At 46.6% G+C, this 18,200-nt stretch overlaps 1 protein-coding gene across 2 annotated transcripts in view; it reads left to right on the top strand.

Annotated features, from left to right (window-relative positions):
• XPR1 (xenotropic and polytropic retrovirus receptor 1) overlaps positions 1–18,200 on the top strand; it is a 373,461-nt gene that overhangs the window by 24,861 nt on the left and 330,400 nt on the right. For both annotated transcript variants that reach the window (XM_030206951.1, XM_030206950.1), the window contains exon 2: positions 13,076–13,127. In XM_030206951.1, the coding sequence (XP_030062811.1) occupies positions 13,088–13,127 (40 nt within the window). In that variant the 5' untranslated portion in view covers positions 13,076–13,087. The remainder of the gene's footprint in view (positions 1–13,075; positions 13,128–18,200) is intronic.

Here is an 18,200-nt window from a genome sequence, read left to right as displayed (position 1 = left end):
TGAGGTGTATGATGTTGGGATAGCACAGGGGTTGGGCAACCATGGTTCTTGAGGGCCACAACCCAGTCAGGTTTTCATAATTTACACAATAAATACGTGAAGATCTATTTGCATATAATCGTAGTAGTACATGCAGATTAATCTCATTCATATTCATTATGGAAATCTTGAAAATTGAACTGGATTTTGGCCCTTGGATTGTGGTTGCCCACCCCGAGATAGCTATATATCATGGCTGTGCCTTAGGTTAACAGAAGGAATACTTTTACTGTTATAAACTGATTTTTTTTAAAAGATATGTTACTGTATTTTGGACCCAGCATTTCATCTTGCCAAGGTGATTGGCTACCAGTGTTTGCACCCATACCATGCCAATCTCGGCCACTTTATAATTTCACATAAAAAATTAATGTTGATTTTGAAGGTCATGGTAGTGAAATGATGCTGTTCATCTTTATTTATGAAACTTGGTGAATTGTTTTTAAAATTTGTTTGCTTTAATAAGGGACTGAAACTTGGCACCATAAATGTTGATTTTGTGGTGAGTAGTCACCTTGAGGCATATAAATGTTATTTTAAACCACAAATAGATTTTATAGAGTCGTGCAGATGCAGTTGAAGTAATAAAACCACCATCCAGTCTGATTATCATTTGTGATGAACAGTGGTGCAATGTTCAGTTGCAAAACACTTGAGAAAATCTTAGCAAGAAAACTATATTCATTCTATATCCAGAGCAGCAACAAAGCAGGAAAGGCAGGTCAAGGCTGTTCATGTACAGTTATACATGTGAAGCCATTAGTTATCGCCAAAAGAAAATCACTCAGTTGTTGCTTCTCTCTTTGCCTGACACTTATTTTAAAAAGGAAATGCCACGTCTTCAGGGACATGGAATATGTTTTCAGGGAGAGGAGTTTGAAAAGAGAGACTTGAAAAGAGGCTAATTTTGGTTTTTCGCAGTGTGTATGCTATTCAGGCATATGACTGTGTCTCACAGAGCAGATAATTGTGGAACGAGTACCTCTTCCATGCAGAAAAGAGCCAAGCCAGCTGGGGCTTCATTTTAATGGCAAAAATCCAAATTCCTGTTTTTAAGAATTAAAGGAAATGTGTGATAAGCTCACTCCCTTGCCTGGATGATACCCTTTTTGTTGAAGATCACTGATATTTTTGTGGCTTTCTTGCTTCTGCCCTTTTGCATTTTGCTGTCCTTGTAAATCTATATTGTGAAACTGATTTGTGAGAAGAGTTCAAATTGAAGACTCTACTGTGGATTCGAGCTTCTTGTAGATGTGAAGAAGTGGTTTATCCATTTCAGTCATCCAGCAATGGCTCACATTATAGCAACAGCATACTAAAATAATATATTAAAACTAAACATAATCAAAATATAAAAGGCGATATTGTCTTCTCTCTCTACTTGGACAAGGAAGAAGGATAGATAAAATCAAATGCCATTCCCACCTCTCCAGTCCCTTCTGTCTCTCCTGAAGGTCACTAGAAGCGTACTGTACTTCGGCTTTTGCTTGAATTTCATCTACGTCTTGTCATCCTATGAAGTAAGCCTCATTGGAACATCTCTTCTTAAAATTCCTTTGCAAGGCTAATAAAAATACACAATCTGCCTGAATCTATAACAAAAAAAAAACATTTATGAGAGATATTCAGTGGTTGTTAGTTCAACAGCATATTAGATTTAAAATAGCCTGTTTGGTTTTTAAATCACTTTATGGCCAGAATTCAGAGTGCCTTGTAGAACTACTTGTGATTCCTTCTTTGGGACAAAGTTCCTGTTTTGTACTTTAAGAATAGTTATCCTTCTCTTAAAGATATATGTTAAAAGTTTATGAACTCATTTCCATTTCAAGGGGCAAGAATTTTGGAATATGGGGCTCATTTTCAAAGCACTTAGCCTTCCAAAGTTCCAAAGGTTTCTATGGAACTTTGGAAGGCTAAGTGCTTTGAAAATATGCCTCTATGCTACCTTGAGAAATAAAACATTTCCCATCATGTTCATCTTAAAAGGCTTTGAAACCCATTTTTATTTGGTTAGTAATCTAAGTCTGTTGATTGCTTATCCTTTTGTTCATCCCTTACTTGTGGAGGTCATCTTGATTGTTAACCTCTACAAATCCTCGCTGGAAAGTAGACAGTGTATGAAACATCAGTAGAATAGAATAGAAGTCATCACCAATAGTGTGGGTTTTTAAAACTTAACTCCACAAACAAGTGAATGGAATTAAAGTGCAAAGGAGGAAAAGACCTAAAACTGTCTGTGGGCATGAGAGAATTTTGACACTTGATATTTTACACGAATTTTATGTAATCAGCCAAAAACCTCCTATAAGTGAGCAAAAAGGGCAAAAATATACCAAACATTCATAATAACAGCAAAAATGATGTTCAAAAAGCACACTTAGAGGGGCATTTTCGAAAGGGACGTCCATGTTTTGATATGGATGTCCTTTCAAAACAAACATCCCGATCCAGGGGTGGGGAAACAAGTATTTTCTAAACAAAATGGACGTCCATCTTTCATTTAGAAAATACCGTCAGGGATGTCCAAATCCTTAAATTTGGTCATGCCTAGATTTGGTCATCTGTAGACTTGGTCATTTCTGATTTTCGGCGATAATCAAAACCAAGGATGTCCATCTCAGAAACGACCAAATGCAAGCCATTTGGTCTATGGGAGGAGCCAGCATTTGTAGTGCCCTGGTCCCCCTGACATGCCAGAACACCAACCGGATACCCTAGGGGGCACTGCAGTGGACTTCATACATTGCTCCCAGTTACATAGGTCCCTTATCTTGTGTGCTGAGCCCCCCAAACTCCCCCCCCAAAACCCACTACCCACAACTGTACACCACTACCATAGCCCTTACAGGTGACGGGGGGCACCTATATGTGGGTACAGTGGGTTTTGTGATGGGTTTTGAAGCACTTGCTGTTTCCTCCACAAACGTAACAGGTAGGGGGTATGGGCCTGGGTCCGCCTGCCTGAAGTGCACTACACCCACTAAAACTGCTCCAGGGACATGCATACTGCTGTCATGGACCTGAGTATGACATCTGAGGCTGACATAGATGCTGGCAATCAATATTTTGAAAGATATTTTTTGAGGGTGGGAGGGGGTTAGTGACCACTGGGGGAGTAATGGGAGGTCATCCCTGATTCTCTCCGGTGGTCATCTGGTCATTTCGGGCACCTTTTTGTGCCTTGGTCGTAAGAAAAACACGACCAGGTAGTTGTCCAAGTGTTCGTCAGGGATGTCCTTGTTGTTTTCCATTATGGGTCAAGGATGTCCAAGTGTTAGGCATGCCCAAGTCCCGCCTTCGCTACGCATCTGATACGCCCCCTTGAACTTTGGCCGTCCCTGCGACGGAAAGCAGTTGGGGACGCCCAAAATCGGCTTTCGATTATACCAATTTGGACGACCCTTGGAGAAGGGCGTCCATCTTCCGATTTATGTTGAAAAGGGGCATCCTTCTCTTTCGAAAATGAGCCCATTAGCTTTAATGCTTATTCCAGCAGGATCCCACTTTCACTACTGGGAGCTTCTTCAGAGGAAATATCGTGCTTGAACATAATTGGCTGTATGCTGTGAAGAGTATGTTATGTGTAGAGCCAGTTATGTTCAAGCATGATATTTCCCTTGAAGAAGCTACTAGTAGTAAAGCAGGACCCTGTTGGGATAAATATTAAAGCTATGTGTGTTTTAACAAAAATTATGTACTTCAAAAATTTGTAGAAACATGATGGCAGATAAGGGCCAGATGGCCCATCTGGTTTGCCCATCCTCAGTAGCCACAAACTCCTCCTTTTCTTAAGAGAGTCTACGTGCCTGTCCCATGCTTTTTTAAATTCTGACACCGTCCTGGTCTCCATGACCTCCACCAGGAGGCCACTCCATACATCCACCAGCCTTTCTGTGAAAGAGTATTTTCTTAGATTCCTCCTAAGCCTATGCCCTCTCATTCCAGAGTTTTCCTTCATTTGAAAAAGGCTCTCCTCCTGTACGTTAATGCTACTGAGGTATTTAAATGTCTGTATCGTATTTCCTGTCTCGTACCTCTTTTCCAGTGTATACATGTTGAGGTTCATAAGCCTGTCTCTCTGTTTTATGACGGAGACCGCTGACCAATTTTGTAGCTGCCCTCTGGACTGACTCCATCCTGTCTATATCTTTCTGTAGGTGTGGTCTCCAGAATTGCACACAGCACTCCAAATGGGTCCTCACCAGAGACTTATACAAGGGCACTATCACCTCTCTCTTTTCCTGTTGGTTATACCTCTTTCTTTATGCACCCTTCTGGCTTTGACCATCGCCTTTTCTACCTGTTTAGCCACCTTAAGATCATCAGACACGATCATCCCCAAGTCCCGCTCTTCTTTCATACACAGAAGCACTTCACCCCTTATATTGTATGGTTCCCTTGGATTTTTGTAACCCTGCATTTCTTAGCGTTAAATCATAGTTGCCAATTATTGGACCATTCTTCAAGTTTCGCAAAATCCTTCCTCATGCCATCCATACCCTCTAGGGTGTCCACCTTATTACAGAGTTTTGTACTATCCACAAAGAGACAAACCTTACCAGACAGTCATAAGTACATAAGTATTGCCATACTGGGAAAAACCAAAGGTCCATCAAGCCCAGCATCCTGTTTCCAGCAGTGGCCAATCCAGGTCACAAATACCTGGCAAGATCCCCAAAAAGTACAAAACATTCTATACTGCTAATCCCAGAAATAGTGGATTCTCCCTAAGTCCTTTTAATAATGGTCTATGGACTTTTTCTTCTCCGAGGACAAGCAGGCTGCTTGTTCTCACTGATGGGTGACGTCCACGGCAGCCCCTCCAACCGGAATCTTCCTAGCAAAGTCCTTTGCTAGCCCTCGCGTGCCCGCGCGGCCGTCTTCCCGCCCGAAACCGGCTCGAGCCGGCCAGTCTTCTTTCGTCCGCACTCGGTACGGCTGTGTTTTTGTTGTGTCGAGCCCCGGAGAGTCGACCTCGCGCGTCCGTTTTAAAATAGACGTGTTTTTTCTTCGGAAAAGTTCTAACTTTGTTCGGGAAGTGCTCCGGAAACCCCCTTGGGTTTTGTTTGCCCCTTCCCGTGTTTCCAGTTTTCGCCCCGGTAAGTTTTCTTTCGTCGTCGGGGTAGGCCTCTTTTCGGCCTCGGTCGAGATTTTTCTCCCTTAAAGTTTTGGTGCTCCAAATTCGTCATTTCGGATTTTGATTTCGCCGGTGTGATTTTTCCGCCCATGACATTGAAGCCTTCCAGCGGCTTCAAGAAGTGCACCCAGTGCGCCCGGGTAATCTCGCTCACTGATAGGCACTCTTCGTGTCTTCAGTGTCTGGGGGCCGAGCACCGTCCTCAGAACTGTAGTCTGTGTTCCCTGTTACAAAGGCGGACTCAGGTAGCGAGATTGGCCCAGTGGAACGTTTTGTTCTCGGGCTCTTCATCGGCATCGGCACCGGGGTCATCGTGTGCATCGACGTCATCAGCGTCCAGACCTTCATCCTTGGCCGCCAGTGCATTGAGTGCATCGAGGCATCGGCCCTCTGCATCGGCGCCGAGACCTCGGATAGCTGCATCGACGTCGGTGGTACCGGGACCTCGTCTCCTGATGTCGTCGGACGGTGGTGCATCGGGTGGAGTGCAGGTGAGGGCTGTCCATTCCCCTGCTGGTGGCGGTGAGCCTTCGGGTGGGTCTCCCCCTACCCTGAGGGCTCCTGCGGTACAGCCCCCCCGGGATCGACCTGCTTCGACCTCGGCCCTGAGGAAGCGACGGATGGATTCTACGTCCTCCTCGTCGGTGCCGGGGAGCTCCGGTGACATGCTTCGGAAGAAGTCGAAGAAGCATCGACACCGGTCTCCTCCCCGCGTCGGCACCGAGAGCTCTGGGTCGCCAAGGGAGTCGGCACCCAGCAGGCATCGGCACCGAGAGGACCGCTCACCCTCTGTTCAGGAGGTGTCGATGCACTCCACTCTGGACAGCCCGGACCAGCCTCCACGCCCGGAACAGGTTCTGACGTCGATGCCTGCATCGACCTCCCTGCCTTTCTCTGCAGCCGCTCTGAACGAGAGCCTCCGGGCTGTTCTCCCAGAGATTCTGGGAGAGCTGTTGCGCCCTACCCCTCCGGTACCGGCAGTGCTTGCGCCTCCGGTACCGTCGAGCGTGGCGCCGGCTGGGCCATCGCCCGGGGTGAGGTCCCCGACGTCGATACCGCGTGCGGTGCCGACTGCGGCCACCTCCCAGGAGGGCTCCCCGACTACGTCGGCGGAGGGAGCTTCACCGATGCGGGCAAGGGAGTCTACCTCTCGACGCCCCCATCGTGGACGTGGCTCCACGGAGTCGAGCCGGGCGAGGTTGCAGACACAGGTCCGGGAACTTGTGTCTGACACCGAGGGTGAGGCCTCGTGGGAAGAAGAAGACGACCCCAGATATTTCTCTGACGAGGAGTCTGAGGGTCTTCCTTCCGATCCCACTCCCTCTCCTGAAAGACAGCTTTCTCCTCCCGAGAGTCTATCTTTTGCTTCCTTTGTCCGGGAGATGTCTACGGCCATCCCCTTCCCGGTGGTTGTGGAGGACGAGCCCAGGGCTGAAATGTTTGAGCTCCTGGACTATCCTTCTCCACCTAAGGAAGCGTCCACTGTTCCCTTGCACCATGTCCTGAAAAAGACATTGCTTGCGAACTGGACCAAGCCATTAAGTAACCCCCACATCCCCAAGAAGATCGAGTCCCAGTACCGGATCCATGGGGACCCAGAGCTGATGCGCACTCAGTTGCCTCACGACTCTGGAGTTGTGGATCTGGCCCTAAAGAAGGCTAAGAGTTCTAGGGAGCATGCTTCGGCGCCCCCGGGCAAAGACTCTAGAACCTTAGACTCCTTTGGGAGGAAAGCCTACCATTCCTCTATGCTCGTGGCCAAAATCCAGTCTTACCAGCTCTACACGAGCATACACATGCGGAACAATGTGCGGCAGTTGGCGGGCTTGGTTGATGCTCTCCCCCCTGAGCAAGCCAAGCCTTTTCAGGAGGTGGTCAGGCAGCTGAAGGCGTGCAGAAAATTCCTGGCCAGAGGGGTGTATGACACCTTTGATGTTGCGTCCAGGGCCGCTGCTCAAGGTGTGGTGATGCGCAGGCTCTCATGGCTGCGTGCCTCCGACCTGGAAAACAGACTCCAGCAGCGGATTGCGGACTCGCCTTGCCGTGCGGACAATATTTTTGGAGAGAAAGTCGAGCAGGTGTTACAGCATCTCCACCAGCGGGATACCGCATTCGACAAGTTCTCCCGCCGGCAGCCTTCAGCATCTACCTCTACAGGTAGAAGATTTTTTGGGGGAAGGAAGACTGTTCCCTACTCTTCTGGCAAGCGTAGGTACAACCCTCCTTCTCGACAGCCTGCGGCCCAGGCTAAGCCCCAGCGCGCTCGCTCTCGTCAGCAGCGTGCGCCTCAGCAAGGCCCCGCGGCTCCCCAGCAAAAGCAAGGGGCGAGCTTTTGACTGGCTCCAGCAGAGCATAGCCGACATCCAAGTGTCAGTGCCGGGCGACCTGCCAGTCGGGGGGAGGTTGAAAGCTTTTCACCAAAGGTGGCCTCTCATAACCTCCGATCAGTGGGTTCTGCAAATAGTCCGGCAAGGATACACCCTCAATTTGGCCTCAAAACCTCCAAATTGTCCACCGGGAGCTCAATCCTACAGCTTCCAGCACAAGCAGGTACTTGCAGAGGAACTCTCCGCCCTTCTCAGCGCCAATGCGGTCGAGCCCGTGCCATCCCGGCAAGAAGGGCTGGGATTCTATTCCAGGTACTTCCTTGTGGAAAAGAAAACAGGGGGGATGCGTCCCATCCTAGACCTAAGGGCCCTGAACAAATATCTCGTAAAAGAAAAGTTCAGGATGCTTTCCCTGGGCACCCTTCTCCCCATGATTCAGCAAAACGATTGGCTATGCTCTCTGGACTTGAAGGATGCCTACACACACATCCCGATACTGCCAGCTCACAGACAGTATCTGCGATTTCAGTTGGGCACACGCCACTTCCAGTACTGTGTGCTACCCTTTGGGCTCGCCTCTGCGCCCAGGGTGTTCACAAAGTGCCTAGCTTAGTAGCAGCGGCACTTCGCAGGCTGGGGGTGCATGTGTTCCCATATCTCGACGATTGGCTGGTGAAGAACACATCCGAGGCAGGAGCCCTGCAGTCCATGCAGATGACTATTCGCCTCCTGGAGCTACTGGGGTTTGTGATAAATTATCCAAAGTCCCATCTTCTCCCAGTGCAGAAACTCGAATTCATAGGAGCTCTGCTGGATTCTCGGACGGCTCGCGCCTATCTCCCAGAGACGAGGGCCAACAACTTGTTGTCCCTCGTCTCTCGGGTGCGAGCGTCCCAGCAGATCACAGCTCGGCAGATGTTGAGATTGCTGGGCCACATGGCCTCCACAGTTCATGTGACTCCCATGGCCCGTCTTCACATGAGATCTGCTCAATGGACCCTAGCCTCCCAGTGGTTTCAGGCTGCTGGGGGTCTAGAAGACGTGATCCACCTGTCCACGAGTTTTCTCGAATCCCTGTATTGGTGGACAATCTGGTCCAATTTGACTCTGGGACGTCCTTTCCAAATTCCTCAGCCACAAAACGTGCTGACAACGGATGCGTCTCTCCTGGGATGGGGAGCTCATGTCGATGGGCTTCACACCCAAGGAAGCTGGTCCCTCCAGGAACGCGGTCTACAGATCAATCTCCTGGAGTTGCGAGCGATCTGGAACGCTCTGAAGGCTTTCAGAGATCGGCTGTCCCATCAAATTATCCAAATTCAGACAGACAACCAGGTTGCCATGTACTATGTCAACAAGCAGGGGGGCACCGGATCTCGCCCCCTGTGTCAGGAAGCCGTCAGCATGTGGCTCTGGGCTCGCCGTTTCGGCATGGTGCTCCAAGCCACATATCTGGCAGGCGTAAACAACAGTCTGGCCGACAGACTGAGCAGGATTATGCAACCTCACGAGTGGTCGCTCAACTCCAGAGTGGTGCGACAGATCTTCCAAGCGTGGGGCACCCCCTTGGTGGATCTCTTCGCGTCTCGAGTGAACCACAAAGTCCCTCAGTTCTGTTCCAGGCTTCAGGGCCCCGGCAGACTGGCATCGGATGCCTTCCTCCTGGATTGGGGGGAAGGCCTGCTGTATGCTTATCCTCCCATTCCTCTGGTGGGGAAGACTTTGTTGAAACTCAAACAAGACCGAGGCACCATGATTCTGATTGCTCCTTTTTGGCCGCGTCAGATCTGGTTCCCTCTTCTTCTGGAGTTATCCTCCGAAGAACCGTGGAGATTGGAGTGTTTTCCGACCCTCATCACACAGAACGAAGGGGCTCTTCTGCATCCCAGCCTCCGGTCCCTGGCTCTCACGGCCTGGATGTTGAGAGCGTAGACTTTGCCTCTTTGGGTCTGTCAGAGGGTGTCTCCCGCATCTTGCTTGCTTCCAGGAAAGATTCCACCAAGAGGAGTTACTTCTTTCTGTGGAGGAGGTTTGCCGTCTGGTGTGACAGCAAGGCCCTAGCTCCTCGCTCTTGTCCTACACAGACCCTGCTTGAATACCTTCTGCACTTGTCTGAGTCTGGTCTCAAGACCAACTCTGTAAGAGTTCACCTTAGCGCAATCAGTGCATACCATTACCATGTGGAAGGTAAGCCGATCTCGGGACAGCCTTTAGTTGTTCGCTTCATGAGAGGTTTGCTTTTGTCAAAGCCCCCTGTCAAGCCTCCTACAGTGTCATGGGATCTCAATGTCGTTCTCACCCAGCTGATGAAACCTCCTTTTGAGCCACTGAATTCCTGCCATCTGAGGTACTTGACCTGGAAGGTCATTTTCTTGGTGGCAGTTACTTCAGCTCGTAGAGTCAGTGAGCTTCAGGCCCTGGTAGCCCAGGCCCCTTACACCAAATTTCATCATAACAGAGTAGTCCTCCGCACTCACCCTAAGTTCTTGCCAAAGGTCGTGTCGGAGTTCCATCTGAACCAGTCAATTGTCTTGCCAACATTCTTTCCCTGTCCTCATTCCTGCCCTGCTGAACGTCAGCTGCACACATTGGACTGCAAGAGAGCATTGGCCTTCTATCTGGAGCGGACACAGCCCAACAGACAGTCCGCCCAATTGTTTGTTTCTTTTGATCCCAATAGGAGGGGAGTGGCTGTGGGGAAACGCACCATATCCAATTGGCTAGCAGATTGCATTTCCTTCACTTACGCCCAGGCGGGGCTGGCTCTTGAGGGTCATGTCACGGCTCATAATGTTAGAGCCATGGCTGCGTCGGTAGCCCACTTGAAGTCAGCCTCCATTGAAGAAATTTGCAAAGCTGCGACGTGGTCATCTGTCCACACATTCACATCTCATTACTGTCTGCAGCAGGATACCCGACGCGACAGTCGATTCGGGCAGTCAGTTCTTCAGAACCTGTTTGGGCTTTTGGATCCAACTCCACCCCCCGAGGGCCCTGTTTGTTCTGTTCCAGGCTGCACTCTCAGTTAGTTGGTAAATTTTTTAGGTCAATCTCAGTTATGTCCTCGCCGTTGCGAGGCCCAATTGACCATGGTTGTTGTTTTGAGTGAGCCTGGGGGCTAGGGATACCCCATCAGTGAGAACAAGCAGCCTGCTTGTCCTCGGAGAAAGCGAATGCTACATACCTGTAGAAGGTATTCTCCGAGGACAGCAGGCTGATTGTTCTCACAAACCCGCCCGCCTCCCCTTTGGAGTTGTGTCTTCCCTTGTATTGTCTTGCTACATACTGGACTGGCCGGCTCGAGCCAGTTTCGGGCGGGAAGACGGCCGCGCATGCGCGGTGCGCGCGAGGGCTAGCAAAGGACTTTGCTAGGAAGATTCCGGTTGGAGGGGCTGCCGTGGACGTCACCTATCAGTGAGAACAATCAGCCTGCTGTCCTCGGAGAATACCTTCTACAGGTATGTAGCATTCGCTTTTAGGAAGCCGTCCAAACCTTTTTAAAACTCCGCTAAGCTAATCGCGTTTACCACATTCTCTGGCAACGAATTCCAGAGTTTAATTACACGTCGAGTGAAGAAATATTTTCTCCGATTCGTTTTAAATTTACTACATTGTAGCTTTATTGCATACCCCTAGTCCTAGTATTTTTGGAAAGCGTAAACAGACGCTTCACATCTACCCGTTCCACTCCACTCATTATTTTATAGTCGTCTATCATGTCTTCCCCTCAGCTGCCTTTTCTCCAAGCTGAAGAGCCCCAGCCACTTTAGCCTTTCCTCATAGGGAAGTTGTCCCATCTCCTTTATCATTTTTGTTGCCCTTCTATGCACCTTTTCTAATTCCACTATATCTTTTTTGAGATGCGCCTACCAGAATTGAACACAATATTCGAGGTGCAATATCACTCACAGAGATGTTAAAAAGAGTCAGCTGAGGACCGATCCCTACTGTACACCACTAATAACCTCCCTTTTCTTGCAACATGCTCCATTTACCACTACCCTCTGTCTCCTTCTATTTAACCAGTTTTTAACTCAGTCACTTTAGGTCCCATGCCGAGGGCACTCAGTTTATTTATCAGTCACTTGTGCAGAACTGTGTCAAAGGGTTTGCTAAAATCCAAGTACATCACATCTAGCACCCCTCCCACATCCAACTGTTTGCTCACCCAGTTGAAGAAAACAGATTTGTCTGGCATGACCTGCCTCTAGTGAAACCATGCTGCCTCGGGTCCTGCAGGCCATTTGATTTGAGAAACCACAATTCTCTGCTTTAGAAGTGTTTCCATTAGTTTACTCACCAATGAGGTCAGACTGACAGATCTGTAATTCCCAACCTCCTCCTGCTATTCTGCAGATGGACCACATCTACCCTTCTTCAGTCCTCCAGGACCACTCCTGACTCTAAGGAAGCATTGACGAGCTCAGACTGCAGAGCCGCCAGAACTTCAGCTATCTTTTCTTCCATTTGCCTCGTCACTTTCCTGATAGCTTTTCCAGGTATTTTTGCCTCTCTTCCTCTTTCTGAGTCATCTTGTACCATTTGAAGGCTAACCTATTCACTTTTTGCTTACTTATAGGAGGTTTTTAGCTGATAGTGTAAGTCTGTATAAGTGTCAAAATCCTCTCACATCCACAGACAGTTTCTGAGGTCTTTTCATCCTTTGCACTTTTGTTTAAGTCCATTCACTTGTTTGAGTTGATGCTAAGCTTTGTGAATTCGTGTTTACTTTTTAAAAATCTGCCAGATGAGCCAAAACTTCTCTGTTCGGCCTTCTAGGCCAGCGCTCTTACTTGTAGCCCCCTATTGCATCACCACTGCTATCTGTGGCTTGTTAGTTTATTGTGCCAACTATGTGTATTGGGAACCAACCAGAGTCCTTTTGCAGCACACTCCCCATAGCATTGGAAGTATACCAGATCACTAATAAGGCATGTGTAAATCACATTTGCATCCCGTGAGTTACTGTGCTTTTGTGACTTAGTTATTTTACTCTTCAGTGTAAATGGTATTGTCCCTTTATGGTGCAAAATATTTTGCAAGTTATTCTGAAATAACAAGTGGGAAAAGTATTCAAAGTACGACTCGTGGAGAAATTTCCAGTCTGTGTGTGCGTGTTTGTGTTCTTGTGCATGTATCTCTGTTGGTTTTCTGCATGTATGTAACAGGAAGAATAGAGAAGAGGAGAGAGGTTTTGAAGGGACCAACTCCAAAACTGCGGTTTTTTGTTTGTCAGTATTTCTGCATTGGAGCTGCTGTAATTGTCTATCCCATAGAAATGGGGACACATTTAGGGGGATTTTCTTTCTCTGGAGCCCCAGTTTGGTTTGGACCTCTTTTGTACTCTTATCATTCCCTCAGTTTACTCTCTTACAGGTTTGGTATTATTCCATTAAGTTTCCAGAGATATTTTATCCCTTGATGGAGCACACATGACCCCTTATGCATAATTTTTTTTTCTAATATTTTCTTAGGTTGGAAAGAATTAAAATAGTTTATTCAGTGATCTTAAGCATTGTTGTCTCGGAGCATTTTGTTGACCACCTAATTAAAAAACATGTTCTCTTTGCAGGCTTTCAAAGAGATGTTGTATGCCGCTCAAGACCAAGCACCTTCTATAGAAGGTAAGCCATTATTTGGGATTAATATGGGACTACCTGCTTTCTCTGGAAAAATCTCAAGGTTCCCTGTGGTGTGGTATTGCATGATGGTAGCAGAAGAGCAGTTTTATGTTTCAACACTTTTTATTGGTAATTCTACAAGATAACCAGCCATCAAGCTCCAATACATCATGCAATAAAATCAACATATCCAAATAAGAGCTAGGCATGTTTTCGTTTTTATCATAAACTGACATTTTCCTTTTCACCCCCCCCCCCCCCCAACCTCCCCCTTCCGTTCCACTGAAATACTCTAACCTCTAATTGATAACATTTTAACATGGCTGTAGTTCCCACCGAAGTCTTCGCCACTCCAATGGACTACAGAAGACCTAAGGTGGATAAGTATACATAGCACCCTTTGGTTTGACAATTCCCCCCCCCCTCCCTCTCCTATCCCTCTCTGGGCTTGTGTTCTGATAGCCCAGAGAGATCCCCCCTTCCCCTCCCCATGCTGTCCATTAACTACAAGAATTGTGTGTACTCAGGGCTGTCCATAACAGTTATTCTAGGGTATCGCATTATGCCAATTAAGAAATAGGCTACGTCCTCTAAGGCTTAACGTCTCCAAATAAGGATCCCATATCTGCCTAAAGCGTACATGCCTTTTCGGGGAGCCCCTTGCCTCCCATGAGGAGAGCAATTTTATTTGAAATCATTTTTATTAAAGATCAATATGTCACATACAACTGACAAGAAAATGTTGTGCATTCCATCATAATAAAACATTTATAACATGCTATCAATAATCAAACAACCATCTGATCTTTAACTTTTCTATCCAAATCAGAACTTTCCTAGACAGAGCCTAAACCTATATCCCCCCCCCCCCCCCCCCATATCTATAACTACCCAAAGAGAACTACAAGAAATTCCTCAAGGAAGATCGATCAATAGTTGTAAGGGTACCCACATTGTGGGACTTGGATTCTGATAGCCCCCCTAAAGCAAGAACAAACATATCTTACCCATTGGGTCACTCACACCATCAATCGATCTATCACCCTGATCATCCATTCACTACTGCACTCACCCATTCCCTCCCTCTCCTTCAGCGAACCCAAAACCACCGCTTAAAGCTTTACATATGGGACTGATTCATGAGAAGACTGCATACTCTAGGGGATAGCTCCATCAGATATGGCTCCCAGATAGACCAAAAATTTTTCCTATGCTTCAGGGTCAGCCGCGCATACCTTGCTTTCATAAGTAGCAGAGCATGAAATGCATTTTTCCAAAACCAAAAATTAGGGGCAAGCTCCTGAGTCCCAACATTGAAGAATACACTTCTTTCCCACCACAGCAGCCTTATATATAAATGCCCTTTCTTTGCTAGTAAGAAACACCTCGTCCCCCCCCAGCCCAAGAAAAATCTGTGCTGTTGTAACATCTATATTTCTATGCAATATACGCTCCCAATATCTAATCAAGGAGATCCAATAATGTTGTTTAGCGGGACAACTCCACAAAGCATGAGCCAATGAGGCCCCTGGGTCCCCACACTTAGCACAATTCCGTGTCTCTTGACGTCCTGCATTATATGCCTGTCGGGGAGAGAAATATTAGCTAGTAAGAATCCGAAACTGACATTCTCTATAGTTAGCACTATAGATATATTTTGGAATTTGTTGTAATAAATATAGAACGTCCTTCTCCTGTATAGTACAGTCCAGGTTCCTATGCCACCGAGCTGCCAAGAAAGCAAAGTCTTTACTAGGAAGAAGCAAAAGGATACTCTTATGGAGATTTGTTACCGAAATACAAGATTGAGTCACCGGTTGAAAGAAGTTGTCCAACAACACAAAAACCCCCTTCGAACAGCGCACCCGAAAGGTTTGACAATAGTGGGCAGCCTGCATATAAGCAAAGGAATTTAAGGGGTGTGGTCGGAGTTTCCTCATCATCTCGTCACATGTTTGTAGTGTGCCATCCTTCCGCAGCAAATCGGCTACATAAAAAATCCCCTGTTCTGCCCACTTATGAAATATACCTTGTATTGACCCGGTCCAAAATCCAAATTTCCTACTAGAGGTAAAAAATCTATGCAAAGCCCGCAATAAAAAAATTCCATGCATAACGCATAGAATGCAAAAGAACATGCCCTTTCAAGCTGGAGGGTAGGCTTTGCTGCAGGGCGTGCAAGAGATAGTGAGGATGAGATGGAAGGTATAGCTCCTCTTCTAGTGACCAATTTGTATAATGATCTGTACCTAACACCCAGTCCGCCAAGTGCCTTAACAGGTGTGCCAAATTATATAATCTCATATTGGGCAATCCCAATCTTCCAATGGCCATATAGACTTTCTAAGGGAAGTTTAGGCTTTCTCCCTTCCCAACAGAAATGCACAAGAAGACGTCTGTGAGTCCTAAGATCTTTTTGTAGCAAATATAGGGGTAAATATCTCAATACATATAACCAACAAGGAAATAGAACCATGCAATATAAACTGATTCTACCACTAAGAGAGATTGGCAAAGCCTGCCAAATAGCAAGTTGTTGACGTGTGACACTAAGTAACTGATCCACATTAATCCTATAAAGATTAGAAGGATTATCTGGCAATAGAATGCCCAGATATCAATGGGAATGTTCCTTTCCACTTACTGTGGACCTCCAGAGAAGTCAGAAGCCCCTCCGATTTATTCATGTTAAGACGAAATCCAGAGAAGGAGCTATACACCGCAAAGTTCTCCAAGAGAACTGGTAATGAGCTATCAGGCGAAGACAAGTGCACTAATAAATCATCCGCAAAAGCGGAGATTTAAATTTAAATGATCCCAATGTCACTCCCCTAATCTCTGGATTACAGACAAGTTCTCTAATCAGAGGGTCAAGAGTTAAAGCGAACAATAATGGAGACAATGGGCAGCCCTGACGTGTACCTCCTAGAATTGGGAATGATTCTGAAATCTGCCCATTAACCATTACTCTGGCTTCTGGTGCTGCATACAGTATCTGTACAGCTTGCGCAAAGAAACCTTCTATCCAAGTTCGTAGCACTGCAAACATAAATCTCCAGACCACCCTGTCAAAGGCTTTTTCAGCATCAAAACTAACCAGCAAGGTAGGCAGATTGGCCCTCTGCACCTGCTCTAATGATGCCAAAATAGTATGGATATTTTTGACCGCCTGTCTCCCTCTAATGAATCCAACTTGAGGCTCTGTCAGCGAAGGTAAAACACGTGCTAGCCTCTTAGCCAATATCTTCACCTCATATCCAATCAGAGATACAGGTCTATACGATTCTGGGTAGCTTGGGTCCTTCCCCGGTTTTGCAAACACCACAATCTCTGCCATTCTAAGGGACCTCGGCAGTTGTTGATTCCCCACTATAATATTATAAACAGCTTTATTAAAAGATGCTGAATATCTGGTAACATTAATTTATAAAATTCCGCCCTGTATCCATTAGGCCCAGGGGCTTTATGAAGTGCACTCCTCCCAACCACCCACACCACCTCATCTAGACTTATTGGAGTATTAAGAGCCGTAACCTGAGACTCTGACACCTTAGGGAGATCCAAATTTTCTAAATATAATTCCTGGTCCATTTAATTATTTGAGTCTGGTGTGTATAAAGTCTGATAAAACGATCTAAAAATCTGCACAACCTCACTATCGTTATGTACCAGTTTTCCTGATACCTCACGCAAGGCCAACACCTTTCTAGGTCCCCTACTCTGTCGTACCAAATGCGCCAACAGTCGGCCTGCTTTATTTCCATATTTATGTAATTGATATTGATAATACAGGGCCGACTTTTTAGCTCTCTGGTGTGTCAGCTCATTCAATGAACTCTGTGCAGCCAGATACCAGTCTCGATTTTCCCCCGAGAGACAATTCCCATAACACTTTCGATAAAATGTCTCTTCCTTCTCCAAATGCAATATGGCTGCATCTCGTCTCTTCCACTTGTTACTGCTATACGCAATGATCTCCCCCCTTAACACTGCCTTGGCCGCCTCCCAGAACAAAACAGTACCCTCTCTATGTTGGTTATTGAATTCTTGGTATTCTCTCCATTTAGTTTTAATATAAATCTGAAAATCCGGATCTTGGTACAAATCTAATGGGAATGCCCATCTTCTAAACTGTGGACCGGTTTGCCCTCCCTCCAACTTCACCCAAATCGGGGCGTGATCTGATATTGCTGTAGGGTCGGTTGTAGCTGATCGGATACATGAGAAAAGACCTTCCCCTACCAAGCTATAGTCTATACGAGACTGAGTGTGATGAGCCCGTGACAGGTGTGTGAAATCTTTCTCACTTGGATGTAGCAGCCACCACACATCTACCAGCCCTAAAGTAGTACAAAGTAGTGGTATCCCCTTAGTACCATCATAGCAAGCTCCTCCCGGAGGATGTGATTTATCTAAAAGTGGATCCGCCACAACATTAAAGTTGCCCCCTATAAACATCGGCTCACCTACATAAGGTTGGAGCTTTTGTATAATTTTACAATAAAACATTTTATCATAGACATTGGGAGCATAAACATTACACACAACATAAGAAGAGCCATCAGTCTTAAACTGTGCTATAATGTAGCGACCCTCTGGGTCCACTTCCACTGATTTTGTTTGTCAACCTGCAATTTTTTATGAAATAGTATAATGACCCCTGCTTTTTTTCCTTTAGCTGGAGCTTCAATATAATCCCCCACCCACCAGGTATTTAATTTACAATGTTCAGAAGAATTTAGGTGAGTCTCCTGAAGTAGGTTACAGTAGCCTCTTTTCCATGCAGACTATGCAATATCATCTTCCTCTTTATCGGAGACGTTATACCTCCTACATTCTATGAATATATCTTCCAATTTTTCATGTGACACTCCCCAGGTCTGTTAAGTAAAAAGAGTCTGTCTTCCTTCCGTCGACATACCCTGCTATACCAACTGTGTCTTCTCATTAGCCCCTGGTTCTCACAAATCCCCCCATAACAATTGTGTCAACCCGTCCATCCCCCCCCATCCCACACCTCACCTTAATCTCTCCCCCTTCTATTCCTTTAAGTCCCCCCCCCAATTCCTAACCCCT

The sequence above is a fragment of the Microcaecilia unicolor genome, chromosome 6, assembly GCF_901765095.1.
Source record: "Microcaecilia unicolor chromosome 6, aMicUni1.1, whole genome shotgun sequence".
Classification (NCBI taxonomy): Eukaryota; Metazoa; Chordata; class Amphibia; order Gymnophiona; family Siphonopidae; genus Microcaecilia; species Microcaecilia unicolor.
The sequence above is the reverse complement of the archived record's forward strand: the minus strand, read 5'-3'. Positions and strand labels throughout refer to the sequence as shown.